This window comes from Rhinolophus ferrumequinum, chromosome 14 (genome assembly GCF_004115265.2).
Source record: "Rhinolophus ferrumequinum isolate MPI-CBG mRhiFer1 chromosome 14, mRhiFer1_v1.p, whole genome shotgun sequence".
Lineage (NCBI taxonomy): Eukaryota > Metazoa > Chordata > Mammalia > Chiroptera > Rhinolophidae > Rhinolophus > Rhinolophus ferrumequinum.
Window position 1 is genome coordinate 34780342 of NC_046297.1, and position 23655 is coordinate 34803996.

General features: G+C 37.3%; 1 protein-coding gene across 3 annotated transcripts in view; it reads left to right on the forward strand.

Moving 5' to 3' along the window:
* Positions 1-8549: 8549 nt before the first annotated feature.
* Positions 8550-23655, forward strand: part of CIBAR1 (CBY1 interacting BAR domain containing 1) — a 38769-nt gene continuing 23663 nt past the window's right edge. The window contains exons 1-6 of one of the 3 annotated variants that reach the window (XM_033125850.1): positions 8550-8816; positions 9321-9555; positions 11809-11877; positions 12990-13091; positions 15670-15675; positions 16635-16739. In XM_033125850.1, the coding sequence (XP_032981741.1) occupies positions 8791-8816; positions 9321-9555; positions 11809-11877; positions 12990-13091; positions 15670-15675; positions 16635-16739 (543 nt within the window). In that variant the 5' untranslated portion in view covers positions 8550-8790. The remainder of the gene's footprint in view (positions 8817-9320; positions 9556-11808; positions 11878-12989; positions 13092-15669; positions 15676-16634; positions 16740-23655) is intronic. The other 2 variants (XM_033125849.1, XR_004424938.1) reach the window with 2 other exon arrangements.

Sequence of the window (23655 nt, forward strand, 5' to 3'; positions counted from 1 at the left end):
CGGAACTTACTCAAATCATCCGTGAAATGGGTATGAGACACGCTATTTTCAACCTTAATATGCAGGGGCCAGATGACGAACTTTTTACAGCTAGCATGAGAGATCTGGTTTTGGATACTGCATCTGCGAGTGCTGTTGGATCCTTGGTTGCCATTCTTACACCCTATGTGGGGAGGCAGATCCATGAAGTTACAACTGCCATGGCCACCTTAGGGGATGTTGAAAGCTGGAGGCGAAGGAAGTTAAGACAGGAGGTCTGCGCAGTTGAGACCTAGAAGCCAAAATCAAAAGTAAAGAGGTGATGTCGCAGGCCTCAGAGAGTAACACGTGCACAGATGTGGCGTGATCTCGGGGCAGCAGGGGTCGATCAGGAGAAAAATAGACTGACAACCCAATGCACTGTTGTTGGAAATTTGGAAACAGTTGTGTCTGGAACAGCATTCCGGAGAAGCCTAAAGGAGAAGTCTGGGAAAGCACTACCCATGTCCCTCCAGGACTTCATGAGGCCGCTTGAGGCCGACTCCTTTCAGCTTGATTAGGGGTGGGGCGAAGATACCCAGTCAGAGGGGACAAGTAGAGACCAGAGGCCCCATGTGGAACTGTCCATACATTGGTCCCCTTCTAATGTGCAGAGGGTTTTAGCCCTAGTTGTCACTGGCGCAGACTGCAGTCTTGTTTATGGGAACCAAGAACTGTTCTCCAGATCAGTAATCTGCATTGATGGCTACGGGGGAAAGACTGTGACTATAAAAGCTGTTTCCTTACCACTGGGTATAGGAAGGCTTCCCCCTCGTACCTACAAGGTTTATGTCTCCCCCGTTCCGGAGTATATTCTAGGGGTGGACGTGCTACATGGCCTCAGCTTCCAGACGTCGATAAGAGAGTTCCGTCTCCGGATCCGGTTGGTGAAAGCAGTGACATGCAGGCATGCTCATCACCCTCCTCAAGTGTTGCCACAGCCCTGGCACGTGGTTATAGTGCAACTATACTGTCTGCCAGGAGGGCAAGAGGAGATTGATCGTACAATATTGGAATTGGAGAAGGCACATATTGTGAGGCCAGCGCACAGTCCCTTTAACTCCCCAGTATGGCCTGTCAAGAAGCCAGATGGGACCTGGCAAATGACTGTGAACTACAGGGAGTTAAATAAGGTGACGCCACCTTTGCACGCTGCAGTGCTTTCAATTCACGATTTGATGGATCGTCTGAGTGTCTGCCTGGGGACGTATCATTATGTAGTGGACTTGGCCCTGGCAGGTCAAAACCCCCCACTGTCAATGATTGGGCCTGATAGCCCCATGGGGGGCCAGTTTGACTCATGATTTGCAAGTGACGCCAGGGGTGGTGGCTGAGTGGCCACCGCAAGTGACTGTAGTATACGGAGGTCCCGATACCGGGATGATTTTGCGGGGAACCTATGTGCTCTCACTATGGCCTATTATGGGGTCCCCTGTTCTGTTACATGTTGAAACTATGCAAGGGACCCCAAGCACTGCCATAAAGGTCTGGTACCACAAACCAGGAAAGGTGCCAGTGGCAGCAACCCTCCTTTCCCAGGACAAAAACCTAGCATGTATCCTCCCAGATGGAAGGGATTTGCCATTGTTGGTTCCTAAGACTACTGTCTCTTTTCGTCTGTAGGTGCCTGTAGGCTAATATGGCACAAGGACCCTCGCAGAAGACGCTTGTGGTGTAGATTGTGAGGCAAGACTCTGTAGGGATGGAGTGTGGGGACAGAGCCCTGGAGAGCAGTTTCCAGGCTCTTGGACTCATGTGGAGGGATGCTGGCTCGGCTAGTAGATGGCTGTCGGCTGTGCCTAGTTGGCCGTCAGCTGTAGCCGGTTAGCCAATTGGTCACTGATATAACTGTCGCGGCTGCGCTGGAGAGTCGAGTTGAGTCGAGGGGAGTCAGTCGGTTAGCAGAAAATCAGACAGCAAGTCGCATGTCGTGTGAATCCAGCCTCCAGTGAGACTCTAGTGGTATGACTCTCCTACCTATGGCTCCGTGGGTGTTCCTTTTTGGCCTAGCCACATCCTGCGTTCTTATGTGGGGAGCAGGAACTGAGACCGCGCGGGGCGCCCCGCACGACAGGTACGATGTTAAGCCCACAACGTCTACTGTTCCATTCAATCCCCACAACAACCCTATCGCTAAACTTTGAGGAATATAAGGCTTAGTTTCATCACTCTAGGAATCAAGGACAGTGCTTCTCGAAGTGTGGTTCCTGGACCAGCAGCGTCAGTATCACCTGAGAATTTGTTATAAATGCATATTCTTGCTCTCACTCCAGACTTCTTGAATCAGAAACTCTTAGGCTGGGGCCTAGAGAGATGTGTTTTAACATGCCCTTCAGTTGATTCCGATGCATTCTAAGAACTTTTGAGACAGTGGTGGAGCCAGACTTTAAATCCAGGTGTAAGACCTTGGAGTCCACCAAAGCCATGTGCTTTGTTACTTAATGATACTCCCTATATAACAATAATAAAACCAATTATAAGTAATTTCTACTTAAAAACTGGTCATAAAATATAGGAGTCTGGCACAGTTTCATTCTGTCTGCTTGGCTTCTAGTGCTTGACCAAATAATTTTACTTACTAAATTCACCACTAGAGGGAATACCTATATCCCCTCAAACCCTGAATCTTTAAAGAACAAAAGCTAAAAACCAAACAAAAAACTAAATCTTTTGCTGGAGAGAGGTTTTATTTCTATTATTAGCATTAAAACAGTTTACTTAAGCTACTTAACATGGAACAGATTATTGTATAAGATGTATTTGAAGTTATATTGTTTAGGTATAATCAATAGTAAATAAATACGATATATCATAGTTATTCACTTAACATCTATCTTCATTTCCAAAATGGGACAAAGGGGGAGGGGAGGAGAAAGCTAAGAATGACAAAATAATAACCTAATTTAAATAAAATAATCTAATTTAAACTACATTATTACCTGTAAAATTCCAAATAAGATTGGAAATTTTTTCCCAAAGTAATCCAGTTGTGTATCTGCTTCCACTCTATGCAGAGCACTTAGATTAAAGAATGGTAAATCCAGCACTTAGTACATGACAAGTTCTCAGTAAGTAGTGCTGAATAAAGGAATGAATGAAGTTAATGTGATTCTTTGCCTCTACTGGATCTCTCTTAAACTATTCTAAATAAATTTGAATTCATTTAATGTGATGCAAAATAAGATTATGCTGTTTTTACAATAAATGTACAAATATGTAGCAGTTTAAGAAAACTCACTAGTAATTTAAGAAACGTCATTGAAAAATCAGGTTATACTGTTTATAACTTGGAACAATAATTCCCAGAGATTTTGAAATATTACACCCAATGATTGATTGATCATGGACACACAATTTCCTTATTACAAATAGGGAATGGCACTCACTGACTACTTAAAGTAATTTATTTATGTTTACATTTGTTTAAGAACTTTGCAAAAAATCACGAGAGATAGAGTGGGAAGAGCATTGGAGAAGGAAGACAAAAGGTTTAATTCCAGACCCCCTGCTATCTCATCATGTAACCTAGGCCAAGGCACTTGGCCTCCCCATACCCCAGCTCCTACTCTTTGAGATGATGTGTCTTAGGAGAAAGCATAGCCTATAAGTAAGTGCCTCCAAGCAGTGAAGATTTGAGAATAGTTGTGCTCATGCATGTTTTGAAATGTCTGTTGTAAGGAAAATAAAAGCCCAGACCTCAGCAGAAGGGTTCCTAGAACACATTCATTCCATATATTGGGTTGAGACTGAATAAGTGCAATTCAATAAATATTTGTTCAACAATTACTGTCCTATACATGACACATTTGCTAAAAGATTTAAGTTACATGATGAATAAAGTCATCCTTGCTATAACACATCTATACCTTCACATTGATACTAAGAAAAGGACTATGACATTTAATTTGTGTCGACTGGACCACAGGATGCTCTGACATTTGGCTGAGCATTATTCTGGGTGTGTTTATGAAGGTGTTTCTGGATGTGATTAACATTTGAATTGGTAGACTGAGTAAAATAGATTGCCCTCCCTAAGGAAGGTGGGCGTCATCCAATCAGTTGAAGACCTGACCAGAAGGAAAATGCTGAGAAAGAAGGAACTCCTCCTGCCTGACTATGTAAGCTGAGATTTTGTTTGTTTGTTTGTGTTTGTTTGTTTGTTTGTTCCAGCCTTCAAACTCAGCGAGAAATACCCATTTTTCTTGGGTCTTGAGCCTGTTAGCTTTTGGATTGGAATTTGTACCATCAGTATTCCTGGATCTCTAGCTTGCTGACTGCATATGTTGGGACTCAATAACCTGTAATGATGAGCAGGGAAAAGAGAGAGGAGGAAAACACTAGAGAGGAGCTCACTGATTTATTTAGCAACATATAATCTATTTATTTAGCAATATGTAATAGCAAAAGACAAAGGCCCTTAAAAGAATGTGCTAATCACAGAATGTAAAGGTGGTTAAAACTAAACAATATATATTGATAACAATGTCACGTCAAAGGAGTGTACATACATATTATTAAGTTTAAGAGATCTCAACATGTTTACTATTGATCAAAAATCACCTGGCTAAATACACAAATAACATCAATAAGGAATACACAAAAGCAGTAATAAACTTTATAGGATAGCAACTATTACAGTAGATGCCAAAAGCTCATCAAACCATATGAAAAACAACACTGGGACAGTCAGGAATCAAAACCTTGCCAGGTCTGCAGCTGAGAGAAACTCAGGTGTCTTCCACTGCTGCTTGCTAGTTCCCCAGAATGTTGCTGCTGTTGCCATTGCTGTTGTAAGTTGGGGCGTCTTCTGATGCTGCAAGCTGCATACAAGTTTCCAAAATGCTGACAAGTTCTTAAGAAGGCTAACCGTGGGGAACAACACTGGAGAGGTTGGAAACCAGCCAGACCTCACCAGGTCCATGGCTGGAAGTCAGGGTGTCTCCAGGTGTTGTAAGCTGCATATTGTATACGAGTTTTTCAAAATGTTAGAATGATGAAGAATCACCAATGACAAATGACAAAATTACGAAATTTTTTCACTGCCAACTGAGGTCTCTTATACATTTTTTCAGATGTACCCTAGAGTCAAGCTCCTCGTTCCTGCCTTCCCCTCCAGGAATGGCCAGTTCTGGGAGCATGAGGCAGTTACTGTGATAAGAATATTGTTTATCTGGCTGAAGAGCCAATTCATTCGAACAAACAACACCTGTTGTTCTTGCCTGGGACCATCAGCCCAAGGCCTTCCAAAGCCTGGCAACATGCCTGTTATGTCATTCTGATATAACTTAGTTACTTCTCCCCCTCGTCTGCTGATGCGGGCAAAACAGACAGAAAGCAGCATCCTCCCACATCTCTCCTGCTGGGAACGAAACAAGGGAGAAATTTTCCTAACCCTAAGCAAACCAATAGCTCACGTGCAGTCTCTCATGTGAGGGAACAAAAACTAACCTCAATCTGACCAACCACTCAAATGGGGGAGACTAACATCACCCCACAAGAGGGAAACAGACAAACAGAAAAAAAAAAAAACTAACGTCAGCCAATGAAAGAGACTTTTCCATCTTCCATACATAATCACACAGCCAATTCTTTATAATAAAACCATATATTATATATATTTATATATATAAACCATATATATATATTTCTATTGGTTCTGTTTCTCTGGACAATTGTGACTAATAACAAGGACGAAACTCCTTAGCATGGCCAAAATGCCCTATGTGACCTGGCCCCTACCTACCCCTCCAACTACATCACGTCATGACGCCCACCTTCTCCACTCCAGCCTCTTTGGTTTTCTCCCATTTCCTCATACACACAATGCTTTCTGTCATGGGGTTTTCACCCATTTACTCATTCATTCACTGATAAACTCAACTAATTATTGAGTTTGTACTGTGAGTCAAAGACTGTGATGGTAGGGGAATAAAATGTGAACAAGATAGCCAAATGCTAGTTTCATGCAGACTATATTCTAGTCATCGGAGACAGAAATGGCATTTAAACAGTTTAATTTCAGAGTGTGACATGTGCTTCAGAGAAAACAAAACAGTGTGATATGGCAATAAGGTGATCAGAGAAAGGCCTACTCTGTAGGTGCCTTTTAAGCAGAATTCTATGTTATAAGAAGGTGTTAGCCATGTGACAAGGAAGGCGTATTCTAGGCAGAGAAAATAACACAAAACTGACTCTGAAATGAGCTTGATATATGCTAGGAATAGAAAGAAATATATTGTAGCTATAGCACAGTGTGGCAGTGAGAGAAGGTAGATGGGTAGGCAAGGATGAGATAGAGCCTTAATAGCCAGAGTAAGGATTTAAAATTTTACTGGGAGTGTGTCTTAGTCCATTTGAATTGCTATAACAAAAATACTATTAACTGGGTGGCTTATGGAAAACAGAAATTTATTTCTCATAATTCTGGAGATTTTGAAGTCCAAGATCTGGACTGGCAAATTTGATGTCTGGTGAGAGCCTCTTCCTCACTTGATGGCTATGTTCTTAGTGTAACACAGCAGAATAACCTAGGGAGTTCTCTGGGGTCTCTATTTATAAGAGCATTAATCCCATTCATGAGGTCTCCACTCTCATAACCTCAATAGCTACCAAAGGCCCCATTTTCTAATACCTTAGGTGTTAGGATTCCAATATAAAAATTTGGGGGAGACACAAACAATCAGACCAATCAGCAGAGGCTTTGAAAGGTTGGCATGATCTGATCTATATTTTTTTATTTTGCACTGTAACACGTAACTGTAGACATGGAGAGAACAGTAAGGAGGTTTGTAATAAAGGTGAATGATGATAGTAGTTTGTATTATGCTAATGTAGAAGAAGTGAAGAAGGAATGATTCAGGACATGTTTTGGAGGTGCAACAAATAGGACTTGTCAATATGCCTAGGGAAAAGAAAGAATGACTCCTAGGTTTTTGACTTGAACAATCAGCTGGAGGGTGTTACCATTTTCTGAGAGGTGGAAGTTGGGTAGAACTAGGAATGTGGTTGGGGAGGGTAATTTGTCTATACTGTCCCTCTCTCTGGACTGGTTTTCCCTTTATCTTCACCTACTTAAGCTCCTCCCAATCTTTGGATCTCAGCTCAAATGTTACTTGCTTGTTTTTTAGTTTTCAAATGTCACTTTCTTAATGAAATCCTTTCCTCGACTACACAGTTCAAACCAAATTTCTATATTAAATACATACTCTCTTGGTGCCATGTATTTTTCTTTAGTACTTGTGCTATGTTGCAAAAGTGGACACTAACATGCTGTCTCTGTTGTTTCTGTGAGTGAGGACATCCTAGCTCATCCAGCCACCAAGCAGACCCTCCAGCTGACCAGAAAGGTATGAAAGATCCCAGCTGAGTAGATCCAAAGTAGAATGACCCAGACCACTCACAGAATGCTGAATTAGCTAAAAGATTGTAAGCCACAAGGTTTTGTGGTGGTTTGTTATACACCAAAAGCTGATACAGTAGCACATACCTCAGTTGCAATTTCACATGTATTTGTCTATTCCTCCAAGAGACTGTGAGCTCTATAGGAGAAAATATCACACTCTTCTGATGTTAGATTACCACTCCATGCTCAGAGCTCAGAATAATATCTGGAATATACCAGGCATTCAATAGATAACTTGTGAAATGAATGGAAGGGGAGAAGAGAAAGGTATACACTGTAACATGATAGAATAAGAGTTCTATAAAAAAGGCAAAAAAAAAAAAAAAAAAAAAAAAAGACTTGGGACATACATTTGTCCAAAACAAACTTTTATCAGTACAAGGTGCTGAGAAATATATGACAAAAATTAAATTTCCTCTGCCTCCAAGAGCTCAAAGTCTAGGCTACAGGAGACAGTACAAGATCAACAGAATATACTGCAGAGGAAGGGGCCTTCTCACTGTCTGGAAGTGTGGGAGTTGTCAAGGGAGGTTTCTTGAGAGAGACAAAGCTTGAATTTCGTCCTAACGGTATTTACTTGGAAGAGCAGCATAAATGCAGGCCAAGAGGGCCGAAAGGACATGGATGTTCAAAGCTAAGAAAAGTCTCCCATTTATTTTTCTCAGGGAACTGCTATGGTTTAAATGCTACTCCTAGTCAAACACTAAGGCCCTTCAGGGTGGGGAACCCTTCTTCTTATCTTTGAATTATTCCCAGTGTACAACGTAATCTTTTCTACGAAATAGGAACTCAATAAATAGTATTTGCCGAATAAATGAAAAGTTAAAGATGAGGCGGTAAGCACTGCTCCTCCCAAAGGCAGCTTCTAAGAGCCCACATTTTCAGATTTGACACGGAGAATCCGACAAGTTGAGCCTATGTTCTAAGACCAAAAGTCTCATAAACAGAGACTGGACCCCACTGGTCTTTAATTTTGCGTTTCCATTTTAGAGACTGGTGGATTGGCTTGGAATTGTCCTTTGTTCACAGCCCAGCGGGTCAGCCTAAAGACCCGCGCTGGGTCAGCGCTGCTCTCCAGATGGATGAAAGGCGGGGCAGAGGCCACTGGCGTCCACGAGGTGCAGATACAGGATACCCGCAGGAGCGCGCGGCAGTGGACGCCACCGCCCCTGGCTGGCCCTAGCCAAGCGGCCCTCCTGGCGCCCGGGGCGCGCGCAGGGTTGCCATAGAAACACCAGGAAGGCGTGGCGGCGCGTGGGGCGGGCTCTCGGGCTCCGGCAGCAGCCGCTCGCGCCCAGCGCGCGCCGCTGCGTTTCAGCGCTCCGTCGTTGGGCCCCAGTCCAGGGTCTCCCCGGTGGGCGAGGCAAAAGATGTTGAGGCGCAGCTTGGAAAACCGGTAAAAGCCACGGGCCCCCAGTTCCCCTGGGTGCCCCACACGCGAGGTCTCGGTGGAGGGAAGCGGAGCCTCTCTTCGTGGGGCCTCCAGCGCCGAATTCCGACCCCGGGCCTGCTGCTGCGCTCTGGGGCCTACCTCCCCGGGCTGCAGCGGGCCCTGGAGGCTGCGGGGAGACCGGGAACGGGCCGCCTGTCTCCGCGTTCAGGCTCCCCGGGCTCCGGTCCCCGCATTGCCGCGGCGGTGCAGATGCCCGGGAAGCAGCCGGACACCCTGCCTGAACTAGCAGCCGCCACCCCGCAACGACGCGGCGGCGAGGACCAGGCCTCTTCGTGTGCCTACACGGTCGGGATATTAAGGCCAGGCCCGATTGGGGACTAAGAGGAGGGAATCCGCCTCACAAGAAGCTGCAAAATGCCCCGGAACGTTTGCATATCAAATTAACGTGAAGATGAAGCCATCTCGTCCCTAATAATGATTTGCTTTTTGTGTCACCTTTTTCTCTAGGGACGCTCAAACCAGACAACTGCAAGATGCTGTCACAAATGTGGAGAAGCATTTTGGAGAGCTGTGCCAAATCTTTGCTGCTTATGTGCGGAAAACTGCCAGACTGCGAGACAAAGCAGACCTCCTGGTGAATGAAATTAACGTGTATGCCTCTACAGAGACCCCAAATTTAAAGCAGGGCCTGAAAAACTTTGCTGATGAGTTTGCCAAACTTCAGGATTATCGACAAGCAGAGGTATGGAACGAGGTCAGAGTGTCATTGTTATGAATGAGCCCTGAAGTAGTGGATGAAGGAACCATGAAGACTCACTTGTCATCTGCAGTGGTGAACACACTTGATAAACCTACCTTTTCATGTCTGTAACACTGTGAGTCTATTAAAGGCAAGCTTCCTGTGATTTTACTGTTTTCAGATTAAACTTGAGGATGTCTTGTGGTCCTGAATTTCCCCATTTCATTTCCCAAATTTTGGCCAAGAGGTGGCTATTTACAGGGGGTAGTCAACATAGTGCTCATGTAGAAGAAAAGGAACATGATTTGTTTTGTGTGTATGTAAGTATATTTTAAAGTATGTCTGAAGATGGAAAATGTTGGGAATGATAATGTGAGTGAATATATAATGAATAGGCAAGAGATCTTTGCTGCTTCTGTGCTCTGAAAAGTTGACCAATGTTTCATTGGGGGGAAAAACCATTTATGAATTATGGATGCAAACCAGTAGTGAGGCTTTGTGGAGATTTTTTTTCCTTGGTTGGAGGGAAGAAGGTGGTGGTGTAACTGTTTTCTTTCTAAACGCCCAATTTATTCCTTTAATACCTCATAAGCATTTTCACTTGTATCCGTATTAGGTTTCAAGATACAGGTTAACTTGTCAGAAGTTGCCCAATTAAAGCTGCATTGCTTCTTTGGCACTTTTCTCATCAGTGCTTTTGGTCCTTTCTTAAAGCCTAAAATAAAAATTTCAATTATCAAAAAAACCTACATAAACAAAATGAGTATAATGATCTTTGAAATTACAAGTGCTATTCATTTAGTAGTAATTACATTTGGGTGTACTTTTTGGAAAAGGTTCTTGTCATATTTTTTCTGTAATAAGCAACTCATATATAACTGGGTGTGCTTACTATTTCAGAAATAATTTATACTCACAGATAATCCTAAAATCTCACCTTAGTCAGTAATTTCAGTACCCGTTTCTAGAAAACCTTTATGCTGTTTATCAAATAGCAAGGTGAATTGATTTACATTTGTTCTCCTTTTTATTTCCCTTGTTTACCAAATGGTGGAGGTGCTAATGAACAATGAATAAAAGGTACATGACAAAAAGAACAGAAATAAGACTTGGATAATCCTTACACTGTAATCAGTGTAAGGATTATTGAAAGTGGTATCGATTAAACTATCCTGAATATTTATGATTTTAATTTAGTATTTCTAATATTTAAATGCTCAATAAGAATTATTTTGTTTTCCTAAAAATCTTTTAAAATGAACAGTCATATACATTTTATTTGTAGAGGCTAGAGAAAAATCAATGAAATGTACTTACTGTTACATCATCAAATGTACTCACAAACATGTATCATCAGAAAAGCCTTTTTTCCTGCTACAAAAATAATACATATTCATTTTAAACAGGTAAATACATGTCATCTTGCATTATACCTATCCTGAAAAATTTTAACGTCCAAGAATTATTTTTCTTATGCTATATACTTGCTTTAAAACGAAATCCATTTCTTTAGTGCCTTCCCCTAGTGCTATTAGTAAAAGAAGTAGCTACTCAAAATATGGTAAAAATTGTAATGTTTAAGAAAATCTGTTTAATTCTAAATAAGAGATCAGTCATACAGTTTGACAGCTTAGCAATACTTGAAACAATTTATCATGTTTTCTAAGCATTGATAATTTACAAATGGCTTCCCAGCGGGAAAAAAAAAAAAAAACACAGCTAATACTGTAGTATTAAGCTTTCTTCTTTTTGAGGATGGTGTTGCTTTAAATGTTTCCAATATGCTGTATCTTTCAGCTTTGATTTTCTTATCTGGAAGTTAGGCTGTTAACATTTTGGCTATAATGTATATAAAGTATCCCATACAGGTGAAACACACTAAAAGTGGTAGCTATATTAAAATTTGAAATATCTTAAATCTTACCCCAAAGCTACTACTTTGAGATAGAAAAGTAATACAGAGATGATGGTGTGGCAAGGATGAACTCCTTGGAAACCTGAGACATTTTCTTGTCATATTGCATACCAGGTGCTTTTCTGCTTTTATTGTCACTGTACAGCTTAACTGTACAGTAATATGTTTTTAATATGTTTGAGTTTATATTTGGAATCTTATAAATTTCTGGTGATTATTCTTTTATTTATGAAGGTAAGTTGAATGGTGACCTTCAGGTTAAACAGCATAGGTTTTATTTCAGAATTAAATTTTGACATGTCTGTTTCTTTTCAGTTATATTTTATAATAATTTTCAATAGGTTGAAAGACTTGAAGCCAAAGTAGTTGAACCACTGAAAGCTTATGGAACCATTGTAAAAATGAAACGAGTAAGTAAATTCATTATTTTTCTATTATTATTAGGTATTCTGGCAAAGAATGTAAGGTTACCAATAGTTGTCCTTTCAATAAAAAGTACAAAGTAATGTTTAGTCATTTTTACAGTCTAAAGCTTACTAAGTATACTGTATACTGCAACATAAAGCATTTTATTATGGCAGCTTTAAAATATTTAATATTTATAGTCATGAAGAATATATAAACAGAAATTATTTTACTAAATAAATATAAGTTTATACTTTTGTTTCAAAGCAGCCAATAGCATGTAGACTAAAACTGAGTGTGACAAAGTTTTTTTATTGAGGTATAGTTGACATAGCATATTAGTTTTAAGTGTACAACATAATGATTCGATATTTGTATATACTGTAAAATGATCATAAGTCTAGTTAACATCCTTCACTATACATAATTACAAAAGTATTTTTTGTGATGAGGGATTTAAGACCTCTCTTAGCAACTTTCAAATATGCAATACAGTACTATTAACTATAGTCATCATGCTATACATTACATCCCCAAAGTTCTATTTTTTAAATCAACTTTATTGAGATATAACTTACATGTAATAAAATTCTCCCTTTTTAAGTGTTCATTGAGTTTTGACAAATGTGTATGTTATGTATATATATGCACATGTGTTTAAGTGTATATATCTTTACATATACATATATATACACACACAGAGGGTGCCAAAAAAATGTATACACATTTTAAGAAAGGAAAACTATTAAAATTGTAATACTCAATATATACCAATAACAAAAGATGAATACAAGTCATGTATATACATTTTTTTGGCACCCCCGGTATACATATACATACATAATATGTAACTACCACAATAAAAAATTTACATATATATTTATATTTATATGGTTATAGTTTTGCATTGAAATTATCTTGTCTGTGTCATCATTTTGAGAGGACACTAAAGAAACACATATGTGTGCACACACACACTAATTATGCAATAGTAATAATTCCTTTGGTAATGATGCCTGGATCAAACAAGGACCACTCTTCAATTCTTAAAACAGAGTGTGTGTATTTTATTTCTTAAATTACAGATTTTTGTTAACAAAATAATGCCTATTTGTAGGATGACCTCAAAGCAACATTAACAGCAAGGAATCGAGAAGCTAAACAGTTAACACAGTTAGAAAGAACACGTCAGCGAAACCCATCGGATCGACATGTTATTGTATCCTTTGAATTTTGGTCTTTAAAAAAACATTTTGTAAGGTATGCAGTACAAAAGTAAATGTGTATGGAAATTATGCATTTCTACTTTTAAATATGCGGAGAATTTGAAGATAAACGTTGAAAGAAACGCATGCATTTATGAATTCTCACTATAGAAATTATTTTAAAGAGAATACACTACCTAATTCAGTCCCCTTATATTATTTTCCATGATATTCAAAAAATAAAATTCATAAATGTAGATGTTTTTATAAAGAATAAATTCAAACTTCTGAATTTTTTTACATAATGACTAAATATTAATTCTAAAACTTAAAAATCTGTCATTTTTCATAATACATACATCAGTGCTGTCTGCCCTGCTTTTAAGAAAAGGAAAAATATTGTTTCCCCATTATAATTCCCTTCATCTTTGAAACCACAATAAATAACTTCCAGCCAAGACCCTCAGGAGACTCAAGAGTATAGTTGATGTCCATAGCTGGACACAAAGAGATCTAGATGGGAGTGTCTACTGTAACATGGTTCTGTTAAGAATGACTATTGCTTAAACTGGAATGTACCTTGTTCTTGACTAAAGAATAAAAAATAGTGTCTGGTAAATTGCCAGCAACTGGGATAGGTACAATTGTATAGAAAGTACTAACTGATCCTGCTGCCTCTTTTTCCCATTCCTATGTCTCCTTCCTACTTCCTTAAGGTTTTTACTGCCCAGCTCAGCCAGAAACCACATGAGGAGTGGCTCTTTGGGGGCATTTGAGGTTCCAGAACACCTCCATTCCTGAGGGGAATCCCTTGAGCAGTGATTTGGGGCTACGCCAGTTGCCTGGTCCTCCTTCCTTTGGACCAAAGGTACATATGCCCAACCTTGTAATAAAAATGGGCAGCCACAAGGCTGGGACTACCCGTTGGAGGCTGGGACAGGAACATCTAGACAGTAGTTGAGGCTTAAGATCTACGAACTGGAGATTAGAGAGTCTGGGTTTTAAGCAAGTCAGACCAACCAGAGAATGCTGCAAAATTTATGATTGACAAATAGGGACTAAGGCAGAGGCCAGGGAAAGTCACTAGTTTTTAAGAAGTAAGCCAGAGGTCAAAATTTTGTTGTTTTGTTGTTTGGAGGAGAGTATATGAAGGCAGAAAAATGTCACATCTGGAATCTCAAGCAGTTGGCCAGGTGGAATCGGGAATTAGTATGGACACTCAATACGGAAATGAATTTATTCTTAAAACAAAGGTGTTTCTGACTTAGATGTTCTTTAAACACTGCTGTGAAGGATATAGTTTTGTGCTGTAGATGAAGCAGATCTGTAGGTTCACATGGAATAGAAAATGCAACAGCTGAATAGATTAGTGCAATAGGTGAATTGCTATGTTCATTGGAAAAGATCTGTGAATCCAGTGAATTCTGACAACCCGAGACAAGTAAATAAAGGCCAATCTACATATAAATGTTATATGTGGGTGTGGGTGTATTCAATCATAAATCATGGGATATTTACCAAGATAGACCCTTAAAATTCATTGCACTATTTAAAAGAAGGATGTTAAAGTTCAATAAATAAAATAAAATGGAGTGGCTCTGGTACAAGAGGATGGGGTAAAGAAGAATCCCAGGGCTCTGCCTACTCACCTCCAAGGTCTCTAGTGGCTTCTAACATGCTGCCTGTGGCACAATTTGTAAAACACCAATCTGGCTCATCCTTTTATAAGCCATTTTGCACTCATGAGTACTTTTATTAAATATACTGATATTCACAGAGTCTTCTTATAGTATTTTAATCAAAACCATTTCCTACACAAATTGGTACATTATAGGATTTTGAAGAATTTTCAAAAGGAAGAAATCTGTGTCCTCTTTGATAAAAATAGCTGTGTGACTTTAGTTAAGTTGCTGGAATAAGAGGATTTGAGACTTTAGAAAATGAATAATAGTTCCTGGAGGGTGGTAGATTAAGATTCTGATGTTCTAGCTTTGGCTTCTGCTTCCCCACTCTTTTCTAGTTTAGCCAAATATACCTACCCTTCCAAATTTTAAAATTGTCAATAAATGGGGAGGGGAAGACATAAGTCAAAAGGAAGTAGTCACAACAATTGCATGAGTTACATGTAGTAAACAGTATTAGTCTTCTTGAATATGCTCATTAGTAAAAGGTTAACCTGCATCTAACTGTTAGACATTTTTTCAACCTGGTAAATCTTCAAAGGTGCTTCTAGTTTATTCTTGAATTTCCTGTGATGAAGTTATATTTTTTAAAATCCCAAACCCAGTAATATAATTATTTTTGATTACTGGTTATGATTAAAGTTAAAAGTTTTTATGGTTTAAAAAACTTTACACCCTATATGGCAAGCATACACACACACAGGTATAAATGAATATATTTTTAAATGCTTAGTATCTTGAAATTGTGTTTGAATTTACATTATTGTAAGTGTATATAACCAATATAAAGTTACAATTAATGTAGAATCTAATTGCAAGAGTATATAATTCTATAAAAGTATATGGTTTTAATTTATTGAAAATAATTGTTCTCTTTGAAATGTATTTTTTCCTTTATGAAAAATTTCAGTCACAGGTGGGTAATAAAGTGGTGTGTCGAGATGGAGCCTTTATAGTAAACCCTTTTACTTGTTTCAATTTATACATTTTCTTGAAAAAAACAAAGCAAGGGCTAAATGTCAGAATATTATGTGTCACAAAACATTGATGATAGATGCAAATTTTTACCATGGATTAACTATTAATGATCATATGTGATACTTTGAGCAAATATAATACTAGTATAGGAAACAAAACTTTATTAGAAAGAATTTAAACAGAAAATTGTGCTGTCTTTTCAAATCTCTCTGTTACTGTTTAACAAAAAATCTTAAACATTTTTGGGCAACTACTGTCCTAAAGGAAGTGATACTTTAAGAGATATACATGATCAAATTGGAAAAGTGCATGTTATAGTACTGTAGCCAATAGCTATATATGGCTATTGAGCTCTTGAAATGTGACTAAAATAACTGAGAAATCAGATAAATTTTAATTTTAATTAAATATAAATGGCTGCATGTGGCTGGTGCATATTACAGAAATAGAAACATTTAATACATTTGGAGAACTAGAAAACTGAAAATAAATCACAGGACCTTTGTATCTTGGGGAGACAAGGTTAAAGGAGAGAGAGAGTGAAGAGAAAAAGAATAGTATGATAGATGGCACAGTGAGACAGGTGAAAGCAGTAGAAAATGAAGCAAATAATTTTATAGTAAATTATTCAAGGGTGATTTAGGGGAAAAATCGTTTTGTAGAAAGTGAGTTTTGTTTTGTTTGCGATCATGAATCATTTAACTTAATAGATTTAAAGTTCTTTATTCTGCATGTGCTTATTACATATTTTGTTTTATGTGGCAAAACATATCATTGAACATTTACACTGTTATGCCAAAAAAATCAATACTGCAATGGTAGCATTTACAAATAGATTCAAAAGAAGGGATTCTGACTTAATTTTTTTCATTTTTTTTGTTGGGTAATACTGTGTAGGCAGAAACTGAATTACAGAGAGCTACAATGGATGCTACCCGAACAACTCGTCATCTGGAGGAAACTATTGACAATTTTGAAAAGCAGAAAATAAAGGATATAAAGGTAATGAAGTAACTGTTAAGGTCCAGTACATGTTTTTTAGTCTTTTTATTTCAATTTATGAAAAATTTAAATTACTCTGATTTTTTTTTAGCCTATAGTCTGTATGAAGATAGTATAAATAAAAATGCATCAAATGTTATTTTCTTGTGGAAACAGTGGTATATAAACGGGCAGAGTGAGTGAGTGCAGAATTCTCAATTCCAATTCCTACTACCTGGGATTTCCTGAAGCAATAGAACATGGAGTGAGGGACTGCACAGTGGAGGGTACACAGAGAAAAGGGCTTCCAAGTTTTTCTCTTTACCTGTTACATCTTGCCCCTGGAAAAGGGAAGTCTCCTGGTGGTCACAAAAAAAGAAAGATAGGAAGAAACCCACTTTTTAAAATACTGATATATAATTCATATGCCATACAGTTTACCCATTTAAAATGTACAACTCAGTAGTTGTTAGTGTGTTGATATATGCAAACATCACCACTCAATTTTAGAACACTCTCATCACCTCAAAGACCTAGTACACTTTAGCTTTTACCTCCCTGCTCCTTTCACACCCCTACTCCAGCCCTAAAGCAACCACCTCTAATCTCATGTCTCTGTGAATTAGGCTATTCCAGACATTTCATATAAATGGAATCCTAAAATACATGGTTTTTGTAACTGGTTTGCTTCACTTAGCATACTTCTTCCAAGGTCCATCCATATTATATAGCATGTATCAGTACTTCATTCCTCTTTACAGCCGAATAATATTCCATTGTATAGATATTGTCACATTTTGTTTATCTGTTCATCAGCTGCTGGACATTTGGGTTATTTCTACCTTTTGGCCATTATGAGTAATGATATAAACATACATGTACAAGTTTTTGTATGGACGTATATTTTCATTTCTCTTGAGTATACAACTAATTGAATTGCTGGATCATATGGTAACTATCTTTAATCATTTGAGAAACTGCCACAGTTTTCCAAAGTGGCTGCACCAGAAGTATATGAGGGTTCCAAATTTATCTGCATCCTCACTAATATTTGCTGTTCATTGGACTTTTTCATTATAGTCATCCTAGTGAGTGTGACGTAGTATCTCATTCTGGTTTTGACTTACATTTCCCTGCTGATGCTTATTGGCCATTTGTATGTCTTCCTTGAAGAAATGTCTATTCAAATTTTGTCCAATTTTATTTTAGTTGGGTTGTCTTTTTATTACTGGGTTGTAAGAATTCTTCATATATTCTGATATGAGTCCCTTATCAGATGTATGATTTACATTATTTTTTCCCATTCCGTAGATTCTTTTTACTATCTTGATAGTGTTCCTTGAAGCATAACTTTTGAATTAAGGTCCAGTGTATCTATTTTTTCTTTTGCTGCTTGTGTTTTTAGTGTCATATCTAAGAATCTACTGCCAAATCTGAGATCATGAAGATTTATCCCTGTGTTTTCTTAACAGTTTTTGTTGTTTCATGTCTTTGATCCATTTAATTTTTGTATATGGTGTGAGCTAAAGGTTAAACTTCATTTCTTTGCACATGACTATGCAGTTGTCCCAGCACCATTTGTTGAAGGGACTATTCTTTCTCCATTGAATAGTTTCAGCACCCTTGTTGATTTTTTATTATTTTAAATATTTGTATCAGTTGATATGATTTTGTTTCTGGACCCTCCTTTTCTTTCATTGACCTATGTCTATCCTTATGCCACTACCACACTATCTTGATTAATTAGCAATGCTTTATAGTAAATTTTAAAATCAGGGTGTGTGTTTTTAACGTTTTGCTCTTTTTTATGATTGTTGTGGCTACTCTGGATCTGTTGCAACTCAGTATGAATTTTAGAATCAGCTTGTCAGATTCTGTAAAAATGTCAGCTGGGCTGATAGGGATTGTATCAATTTGGTCAATTTGGAGAGTACTGCCATTTTAAGATTAATTCTTCCAATCCATAAATATGGGATGTTTTCCATGTTCCTTAATTTCTTTTAACAATGTTTATAGTTTTCAGAATATAAGTTTGTGCTTCTTAAACTTTTTCCTAAGTATTTTAAATTCTTGATATTATAAATGAAATCGTTAACTTAATTTCATTTTTGAACTGTTCATTTGTACAAAAGGCTTTGTACATAGGCTTGTACAATAGGCTTTGTTGTCAATAGGCTTTGTTGTACAATAGGCTTGTTGTCAATAGGCTTTATACACTGATCTTATATCCTGCAACCTTGCAGAAGTCATTTATTAGCTCTAATAGATTTTTAGTAGATTGCTTAGGATTTTCTATATACCAGATCATGTCATCTGCGATAACCTACACTTTTAATGCTGACCCCCACGACTCTAGCAAACTCTCAGAAATTAGTTCCAGAAATCAATACTAGAGTCTGTTAGGGCTCTGAATCTCTGTTCTGTATGTCCTTCACTACTCATAACTGTATTACCATGTTTGAGGTGGGGTTTAATGGACAAGTCCATCTGAATTTTGGTTAACAGCATTAATCAGCAAGGCAACACAATTTTTAGACGAAGAGTTTTCATAGGAACCTTGCAAAGAATTTGTCTTTTTGAGAAAAGCTGGTATGGAGCTTAGTGTACAGAATGTAGAAGACAAATCACAGTCCCATTTGTTTCCCAGGTAATAGGAAAAGTCACCAGCTATAATGGTGAGTGTCAAGGGAATCTCGGACTTACAAAAGGATCTTGACCAGGGGTCACTCCTAAACAGATAGGGACAGTTGAGTATGTGGTAAAGTAGCTAACATGAACAAGAAACATCTTCTAAATTTAATTTTTAATAGCTTTATTTTTCTTATAAAAATCACAATTTTTTAAAATAAAATTGAGAAAAATATAATAATCCCACTAATCAGAAATAGTCAGCATTTTGGTTTATATCCTTTCAGACTTTTCTGTGTACGTATACACAAGAGATATGGTAATAATAACAACACACATTTCTTAGGCATTGAATATGTCCCACATTCTAGGTATTTTACGTGAATAAACCTCATGTACTCCTCATAACATCCTTGAGGAAGGTAATATTATTCGTAGATAGTTATATTACTCCTATACAGTTAAATGGAACACTATATGTGGCATCTCTTTTTAAAATTTAATATATCAGGGACATATTTGTGCTAAGAAACAAAGATCTACGAGTATATTTTCCTTTTTGGTATCCTAGTATTTTGCCATATGGATATACTAGTTTATTTAACCAGTCCTCATTGGTGGATGTTGAGGTTATTTTTGGAGTTGTAGATCTTACTGCATCATTAAACATCAGCTTTTTTGCTGGCCCATTTATTCTTTTGGGATAAATTACCAAAAGTGGTACTTCTGATTCAAAGAACACATACTTTCAATTTTAATAGCTATTTTTAGACTTCTGTCCACCAAGCTCAAACTAGTTTACATGCCTGCAAAACCTTCCTTGAGCACTCCAATGTAACAATGATGAGTAGTAGTAGTTTTAAAAGCCCATCTGCTAGGTGAAAAATTTAGTGTCTTAATTTGCATTGTTACTACTATTGAAGCAGAGTATTATTTTCATATACTTAATGACATATTTTATTTTTTCCTTAGTAAATTACTCACGCTTATCCTTAGCCTATGTTTTTAAGTGTTGGCATTTTTCTTGTTAATTTGTAGAGATTCTTTATATTTAGAAAACTTAATCTTTTATATTAAAGAGAAGATATGTTCCAAATATATTTTCCCATTTTGTTGCTTATTGCGTGTTGCCAATTTTAAAGTTTTATTTTTGTTGCCAAATCTATTGGTCTTTTTGGTTTCTGCCGTGGTGTCATGTTTAAAAAGGTTGTTTTCATCCTCAAGATTACATAAATATTTGCTTATATTTTCTTCTGATATTTATGACTTTTTAGTATTTTAAATATTTAAATATTTTATCTGGCAGTTGTGTTTTACATATGGTATGAGGTAGATATCTAACTTTGTTATGGATAGAAAGTTCTTCTGACATCATTTATTGAGTAGCTTCTACTTTGGAGAGCTGTTATTTCCCCTTTGTTTGCCAAAATAAGGCCATTTATAACTTCTGTTAAATATCCTGCTTGCTAATTAAACCAAATAGAGGCTTTAATATTAATATTAGGATAGGGAACATTTTCTAATTTAACTGGTTTACTTCTTGAGCAATAAAAATACATAACTTATGTTGAGTACATACTCTGAGCCAGTTACCATACTATACCTTTTCTTGAATTAACTCATGTAATCCTTAAGGCAAAACCTATGAGGTTGATACTATTGTTATCCTCATTGTATAGATGAGGAAAATGAGGGGAAAGAACAGATAAACTGTTTAATATTACATAACTGGTATGTTTCAGTCATGATTTGAACCCAGGTTTATCTTAATCCACAGTACATATTCTTAAATACTATGCTATCCTTCACAGCATACTTGTGGATGGATAAAGAATTTCAGATTAGCTCCCCATCCCCCACCAATAAAACTTATGTGCCTTCTAGTCACACAAAATAAAAAGGAAAAGGGGGAAACAAAGTAACTCATTGATGCCTCTGTCCATGACCATACTGACCCATTCCAGATAAGCAGATCACATAAAATCATTGAAAGTTAACTGTATTTAAGGAAAATTATTTCTATATATGATTGGGTCCTACAAAATTCCACCACCTTTCTAGTGACTCACCGCACCTATTTTATTTTAAAACATAATGCTTTTCATGTTCTTTTTTATAGCAGTTGTCATCTAACCTTATTCTCCCTTTTGCCCGTTTTTGGTTGTTATACGAAATTCTAGCTAGAAACATAAGAGTATAACTGGCAGATTTCCTCCTCATTGTCCTCAGGGATATAATTTTCCTTTGTGATAATCTTTAGGCTTAATGGCTCTTTGGTCAAAAATTCCAAATCTAAGACTAGCTTAGCAGGGCCACTGATTCCCCATCCCTGTTTTTCACATAAAAATAAACAGCATAAAAAATTAACACGGCCATTCCCATCTTAAAGAGTTATATAAGTTTTGTCAAGAAATAAGTTCAAACCACAAAGAACTACACCAAAGTATCAGAAAACTTAAGATTTCCCCCATCTTCCAAATAGTAAATAATAGTCATTTATACATTAAAGATACACTTTTTTTAAAGTTCTTTTTTATCACTAACTGAAGCTAAATTTTGAGATTGGAAAATGCTAACAGACTCAAAGTTGATCACTGTCTTAAAATGAGAATGTAATACATTCTCTTATCAGAGGATATGAATAAACACAAATAATGTACCTTTCTTTAGTGACAGATATATCTACGTATTTTTCAGGGCTTATAAACTACAGGGAGTGTAACACCTAAAAATGCTAGTATTAAAAAATTGTTAGTTCAGAGATGACATCACATTCAGAGATTTTCATCATCAGGAATTTAATAACATTCAGATATTTGAAAATGTTTAAATGTTTGCATATTCTACAAAGTTACTGCAGTGGAATAATTTGAATTAAGCCTAAACCTACAGATTTAGGTGTAATAAGGTTGTAAATGTTTGGATTTTACTAGTGTGATGGTCTTTTAAACACTTAGAATGTCCATTCGTAGGAATATTTAAAAATAGGAGATAATACCCCACTTATTTGAGTCATTTAAACTTAATCCCTTACTTGAGGCTATTTTATTTCTCAGGTGGTTTTATAGAGTAAGGCAAACACCTCTTCTCTCTCCATGTAAATACAGGCATACCTCGGAGATATTGCGGGTTCAATTCCAGACCACTGCAATAAAGCGAATATCACAGTAAAGCTAATCACATGAATTTTTTGGGCTTTCCAATGCATATAAAAGTTACGTTTACACTATATTATATTCTCTTAGGTGTGCAATAGCGTTTAAGTCTAAAAAATGCTAACCATCATCTGAGCTTTCAGTGGGTCATAATCTTTTTGCTGGTGGAGGATGGTCTTCAATTTGTAAAAAGTAACAATATCTGTGAAGCATACTAAAGCAAAGTGCAATAAAATGAGGTATGCCTGTAAAGATATCCATGTAAGTGAACAGAATTGAGTATCTGACAGTCTAAAATACATATTCACCAGCTCCCTCTACTCACTTGCAACAAGTCGGAAAATAATTCACAGTATATTTTCGCAGTATATAATTCACCTATACTGCAGGTGAATTAGAGAATTAGAATTACTCTCTAATTCTAATTTTAAGCCTAACTGAAAAAATTTCTGTTCTAGCCTTGAATAAAGTCGAACTATGTCTATATTTAGCTCTTTATTTACTAAATGTAGAGAGTCTTTAAGATTCAGAAGGAAAGACGTAAGCCTGTGCTTGATTGTTCCTATTACCTAAAATGAGCTGCAGACCAAGAGTCTACAACTAGGGATCCTTAGTATTTTGGCTTGTCACTGACTCCTAGTTCTGCTCTTTACCCTCTAGGAGTTTCCATGCTCCTAAAGGGCACCTGACTCATTCTAGCTAGCCAACTATCTTAGGAAGACTGACAACTAAGAGACTAAGTCCCAGCCCTAGTCAAAAGCCATTTCACCTCTAAGATATTGCTGGATATCAGGAGATTCTTGGTGTGAAATCCAAGATTGTATCTTATCATTATGTTGTTTATTGTCAGTTGCCAGTCCAGTATAACAGAGCCCTCTATGACCTATATGAAGTGACAGTAAGTCACTTCATTGTTAGTCATATAGTTCTGAGTCTCTTATCCCAGAGCCCAATCTTTGCAGTCAGAATGACATCTGTGCTTTACAGCCCAGAAAGGATACTTTCAACTACAGATCTGTTTCCATTGAGGAGCGATCAGAAGCCTGTTAGTACTTCCTTAAATATTTTTTCAATCCTTAAGAAAGAATAGAAATGGAGAAAACACATCACAGGACACTGAGGGATATCTGCATGGCTGTCTTCCAAGGGCAGGA